This window comes from Sciurus carolinensis, chromosome 5, assembly GCF_902686445.1.
Source record: "Sciurus carolinensis chromosome 5, mSciCar1.2, whole genome shotgun sequence".
NCBI classification, from domain to species: domain Eukaryota; kingdom Metazoa; phylum Chordata; class Mammalia; order Rodentia; family Sciuridae; genus Sciurus; species Sciurus carolinensis.
The window spans coordinates 63,715,001-63,721,669 of record NC_062217.1 but is presented as its reverse complement, the minus strand read 5'-3'; the positions used below and the strand labels follow the sequence as shown (position 1 = coordinate 63,721,669).

The 6,669-nt window shown below is 42.5% G+C and overlaps 1 protein-coding gene across 1 annotated transcript; it reads right to left on the bottom strand.

Annotated features, from left to right (window-relative positions):
• Window positions 1–1,234: 1,234 nt before the first annotated feature.
• LOC124985603 (sperm motility kinase 2B-like) lies at window positions 1,235–2,695 on the bottom strand. The gene has a single exon (XM_047554321.1). The coding sequence runs from the start codon at window positions 2,693–2,695 to the stop codon at window positions 1,235–1,237; it is 1,461 nt and encodes a 486-aa protein (XP_047410277.1).
• Window positions 2,696–6,669: the final 3,974 nt, after the last annotated feature.

The following is a 6,669-nucleotide window of genomic DNA, read 5'->3' as shown; positions in this document are numbered from 1 at the left end:
CTTTGTTGAAGAGATTTTAGTTTTTGAAGCGATACTAAGTGCTTTGCACAAACACAATAGGAAAGATGCCTGAGGGCATCTCAGGAATGTGTAAGTCCATAACAACTAAGGGCTTGAGGGTGCAGAAGAGAATATTTATCTGAAGAGGTCACATGGGACTCTACTAGCCCAAGAGATGCCTAAAATTTGTTTCAAAACTCTGAGTAACACAAATCCTGTGTATGGCATTGAACACTCAATGCATGAACATGATACATTGTGACATCATCAAGTCAGCAGGAACAAGATAGAGATGTGGAGGAGCAGCATTCTCTACATTACTGAAGTTACACTGCCATAGGTTCACATCAGAGTAATTTTTATCTTACATTCAATGGAATGCCCGTGAGAGCCTCAAAGCATACCCAAATGAAAGGGATAGAAATTCAAATATCTCACTACAAAAATCAACTAGATACAAAAGAAAATGATCACATAAGAGCCACAGGAAAAATTCCTGTCCAACCCTGGCCCAGACTTAAGACCTGTGCTTATCAGATATGATTTCTCCAACAGTTGTGACCCGCCCCGCTCACACACCACAGGGAAAGGCATGAATAATGGGAGAGGAATTCCTTTTGACCAAGACCACCATCTAAAAGCCATGTCTACACTGGCTAGGGGACAATCTCCATCCAAACCCAGTGACACTAGCTAAATACAAGTGAGATCCTGTGTACATTGTCTAAGAAGAATGACACTCCATCTACACTGGATTAAGGTGAGCAAGTCACCCACAACACTGAACAGGAGAGGGAGGCACAGTGATCCAGGACTTGGAGAGAGATGTTGGTGGGCGCCATCCAAGTCCCTGAGGCCCTACCCCCTTCCCCTCATTTTCTTAAGCACACTTTTTTGATCTTTGGAACATTGATTTTATTATCAAGTTTATGGGAAACAAATTTATCAAGAAATGTCTCTGCCATGCTAGAAACATGGGAGAAAGAACATAGAAGAATGGGCAGCAGGGGCAAGTGTCCCAGGGAAAACAGTTTCTGGTCTCTCTCACAGGTGGGGGCAGAGGATCCACAGGTGCCTCTCATTGCACCAGGTGCAGAGAAGCCTGAGCCAGTTTGCACACCTCACTCCTGCAGTTGATTTGAGTCCCCAGGACGAAGGTGCAGGCCCTGATGTCAGATCCAGAGAGCACAGCATCCTCTGGCTGCCAGTTGCATGGGTCTGACTCAGCTTTCCATCACTCTGGAGCCACTCTTATTCTGCCTCTGTCAAGTTTCTCCTCTCCGGTCACTGGAGTCCCTTCTTTCTTGCCACAAGGCACGCAGCAGCACAGCTGGCAGAAGCAGGTGGCACTCCTCCCAGCCACCGGCTTCCAGGCCTTGGGAGGCCCTCTGGAGGTACATTTGGGCTTCTGAGATGCAAGGGCAGGCAAGGGGGCTATGCAGAGCACCAGGGTCCTTGCAAGCAGGAGGCGAAGATCAGTGAGAGGCATGGTGGCCCTTCTGAGGTCCTTCTGCCCTGAATGCTTGGCTTCTCTTAGAAGTGCATGATCATTGGGCAAGCGGAAGGTATGAAGGGCAGGCTCGCTGGTGCTCCTCCTTGGGAGGACGGAGCCATCAGAAAGGTCTGTGGGGCATGGGTGAGGTCCAACTCTCGGTTGTGCAGGCTTCTCCTTGAACACACAGCCTGCTCCCTGGCTTATCTGGTGCTGAAGGATCAGGTAGGCAGCCACGGCATCATCAAACTTTCCACTAGTCAGAGACATCCAGGTCTTATATGGGTTATAACCCAAGTCCAACAGGGCTGCCATTATGGCGGGGTCTGGGCGTTTGGGGAGTGGCTCACTAGACTGATGGGGTGAAGCCTCCTCACCCTCCCTCAGCCATGGGTGCTGAAGGATTTGCTCTGCTGTAGGGCGCTTCATGGGATTGGCGCTCAGCATTCTACGAATGAGCCTCCGTGCCAGGGGAGGAACACTGTCAGGAATGTGGTACCTTCCCTCCACGATCTGCCTCGCCAACTCCCAATGGAAGATATCCCTAAATGGGCATTTCCCTGTCAACATATAAAAGAGAATGACACCCAAACTCCACACATCCGCTGGGGGGCCCTCATATTCTCGATGCAGGATAATTTCGGGAGCCAGGTACGCGAGAGTGCCCCAGGACCTGCGCAGCTTTTGCCCAGCTGTGACTCTCATGCTTAGGCCAAAGTCAATGAGTTTGCTGTTGCCTTGGGCATCCAACATAATGTTCTGCGCATTCAGGTCTTGGTGCACGATGCCATTCTTGTGGCAGTAGCCCACTGCACCCGCGATCTGCCTGAATATTCTCCGGGCCTCCTCCTCCTGCATGCCACCGGTCGGGATGTGCTTGAGTAGCTCACCCCCACCTGCATACTCCATCGCCATGTAGATGTGCTCATGGGTTTCAATGACCTGAAATAGCTGGATCACATTGGGGTGTTCCAGGGACATCATCACATTCGGTTCAGAGAGGACCAACAGGTTCTGCTTTACCTTTCGCAGGACTTTCACTGCCACCTCTGCCCCAGTGAGGAGATGGCGGGCTACTTGCACCTCTGCAAACCCACCACGCCCAATGGTCCTCAGGACCTCATAGCGGTCCTGGAAAGCTGTCTCTTCACAGGAGCTGGACCCCTGCAACGCTACACTAGTCTGTCTACTCTGCCTATGCATCCTAAGCAGGAACCCCGACTAAGGATGCTAGCTAGAGAGAAAAAATAACAAACCAAAATCAAAAACAAAACAAAACAAAACAAAAAACCCAAATCAAAAAACCAATATCCAAAGACCACAACCACCAACCACCAACCACCAACCACCAAATGCACTATCTGGGAGTCCGACAGGTCACCACCAAGAGCTTCCTGTACTTAATGGACAAAACCCCAGTCGCGGCCACCCTCTCATATACCAGCTGTTTGAGGTTCTCTCTTAATGGCTCCTTGTGACATCAGTGCCAGTAATCACCCAGTCATGCTGGCCATAATCCCCAGTTGTCATCTCCACTTTGGGCCTCAACGACTTTCGCCATCTTCACAATAGGAATAAGGAAGGACTCCAGACTTTTTTTTTTTTTTCCTTTACTGAGTTATGCAGAGTGATGTTTACTTGTTTAGAAATTAATCTTTATAAGGAACTTCAACATACTTTCCATTTCAGCCTAAAATTCTTAATAACATTTTCTTTAAACATCACAACATGTCTACACCCAAGGTATTCAATTCCTTTCGCTTCCAACTTCAAACAACTGGTGTCAAAAGGACAGTAGCACCTCACTCATGTGGTGATACCATAATAAAATGCTATGTTCCCTAAGACACCACAAAGCAAAGTTTAGTACCTGTGGGTGTAAGAGGGAGGAAAGTTCACCATAATTTTTTCCATATCCTCTGTTAAGGTTTGGAAGTGTGGTTTCCCCCAAAAGCCCATGTGTGAGGCAATGCAAGAAGGTTCAGAGGAGAAATTATTGGGTTGTAAGCAACTTGATCTAATCAGTGATTTAACCCTTGGTAGGGAGTAACTTAGTGGTAACTGAATGGTAGCTTGTGGCTGGAGGAAGTGGGAATTGGGCTGTGACTTTGGGCAAATATTTGTATCTGGTCAGTGGAGTCTCTGTCTGCTTCCTGATGATGTGAACTACTTCCCTCTGCCACATTCTTCAGCTGTGATGTTCTACTGAACATCAAGCCCACAGGAATGGAACAACCTTTATGGACTAAGACCTCTAAAACCATGAGCCCTCAAATAAACTTTTCCCCTTTTAAAATCTTACATGAATGCTTATGGAAAGACAAACATAGTTTGCTAAAATTCAACATAGGAAACTTATTAAAAGGGAGAAAAACATTACTGCACATGTGTGAAAAACTAACACCATTTCATCCTTAAACTGATAAGTTCAACTTTAAGACATTATAGGATCCAGATCCAGTTACACTGCTCTGTCAGAGTAATATAGCATCAAGGCTGAACAGCCTTATTGCTTCTTTTAACATTTTATCTTCACTATTCTTTAACGAGGTGAATACTTAAAATGAATAATACTAACAGGAAATAAAAAGTAATTAACATGCCCTATAAGGCAAAACAGATATAGACACATCCCAATTAAGGAACCATCCACAGAAATTTCACTAAATTTCTGAGACATGCTGAAAAATTAATGTTGTGGTTGTAAAATCAACCAAACTTTAAAATAAAATCCTTAATATGTATTTTCTGAGAACTGACATTTTGGAGAAATTATAGATTTAAAAGTACCAAGTGAAGATACTAAAGATAACCAATTAGAGGAAGAATGCATTTTTTTGCACTTCCTTAGCAACAGATTTACAAAGCAGGAAGATTGCTTCTCAGTGAATGGGTAACTAAAGGAATTCACCAAAACTTAATACTGGACTATAATCAAAATCATACAGACACAGTTGGTCAGAAACTTCAAACATAAGAAATAATATGCTAGACACTTACAGTTTGTCCACAGTGGAAGGCATGGAGGCAAGAGAAAGGGTAAATGCAGGCAAACAAAGAGGACAGTGCACTGGGTGGACCACAAAGTGTGGCTGAACCAGAGTGACTGATATGATATAGGCACAAAAACTTTGTACCTGGACCATACAGGCTCTGACAATCAAAGAAGAGAATACTCCCAGGTTGCTTGTGCCTCACAGAACTACAGGAAGATGCACATAGCAGACACCCAGGTGCATCTGCACACCAGGATACCACGTAATTTATATTCTTAGCATTGACAGTGAAACCTGTGAATATTTATTCCCTGTACTGAAAAAAGTGGATTTTACCAGAGACCACAGAGTTCAAAATATCCTGCAGAGACTGGAATAGCCCCTGCATTAGAGGGTGTGGATCAAATATCAAATGCCTACAGAGTTCCAAAGTATAGCCAAAACTAAAACCCAATTACTGGAACATCCAATTTACAATCTACACCATCCCCATGAGAGTAATACATTATTTATCAGCTCTTTCCATTCTATCCCACTCTGTAATGAAAGACTGGAAATTGAGGTCTAGAATTACCAGCTTTGGCTCCTAGGAACAAGGACTGGTAGCAAGTGAGGAGCAAAAAGATGTTGGACTTAATACCCAGTCCTAGACCCAAGGGATATACAGGCAAAATAAATACAAAGAGTGAAAATCCAACCCAGCCAACAGTTTTGGCCGTCTCAGTAGAAAAGAAGTTCTATCTTGCTCATTAAGATTTTCTCTGTTTTATTCCTTTCATTTTACTTTTCTCCTTTATTCTTTTTGCTCCATATTACATCCATTTAAATATTTTTATTTTTTCACTCCTTTTCTAAATTTGAACTTTTGAAAAGTTTTTCAAACATGATTTTTCATTTTATTTATTTTCACTGTGTTGCTTTATGCAAAATTTTGTGAGTGTATGTGGGAGAAGTGTCACTATGAATAGGATGGAATATATATATATGTATATATGTATATATTCATATAAATTTACATTCTCTTTAACTGGCTGCCTTTGCCTATTTATTATTTACCTTTGTTTAATATGTCAGGTATGATTATGTGTATGTTTGAGTTCTTTTGAGCTTATATTTGTTTGTTTGTTCATATCTTGGTTTTGGCATCCTTATTGCCCTCTCTTCAATGTTTTGCCCCCATTAACAGGCAAATTTTCCTGTTCCCTCTCTTTCTTTTATTACCTTTAGTTTTTATTTCTTTTTTACAGTTGACATCTGCAACCTATGATCATGATTTCAACTTGTTTCCAAATCCTTCTGGCATCCCTATTCTATTTTCTCTTCATGTAAGAAATTGCAATCCTACTATATATAAAATAATATAGTTTATGTAATTTCTTTTTTTAAATTCATTTTTATTGTAAACAAATGGGATACATTTTGTTTCTCTGTTTGTACAGGGAGTAAAGGCATATCATTGTGTAATCATACATTTACCTAGGGTAATGGTGTTCGATTCATTCTGTTATTTTTTTTCTTCCCTGCACCCCTCCCACCCCTCTTTTCCCTCTATACAGTCCCTCCTTCCTCCATTCTTGCCCCCCTCCCATTCCCCATTATGTGTAATCATCCGCTTATCAGCAAGATCATTCGTCCTTTGGTTTTTTGAGATTGGCTTTGTCTTATCTCACTTAGCATAATAATCTCCAATTTCATCCACTTGCCTGCAAATGCCATAATTTTATTATTCTTTATGACTGAGTAATGTTCCATTGTATATAGATACCACAGTTTCTTTATCCATTCATCAATTGAAGGGCATCTAGGTTGGTTCCATAGTCTGGCTATTGTGAATTGAGCAGCTATGAACATTGATGTGGCTATTTGTCTGTAGTATGCTGATTTTAAGTCCTTTGGGTATAGGCCAAGGAGTGGGATAGCTGGGTCAAATGGTAGGTCCATTCCAAGTTTCCTAAGGAATCTCCACACTGCTTTCCAGAGTGGCTGCACTAATTTGCAGTCCCACCAGCAATGTATGAGTGTACCTTTTTCCCCACATCCTCTCCAACACTTATTATTGCTTGTATTCTTGATAATCGCCATTCTAATTGGGGTGAGATGGAATCTTAGTGTAGTTTTGATTTGCATTTCTCTTATTACTAAAGATGGTGAACATTTTTTTATATGTTTGGTGATTGCTTG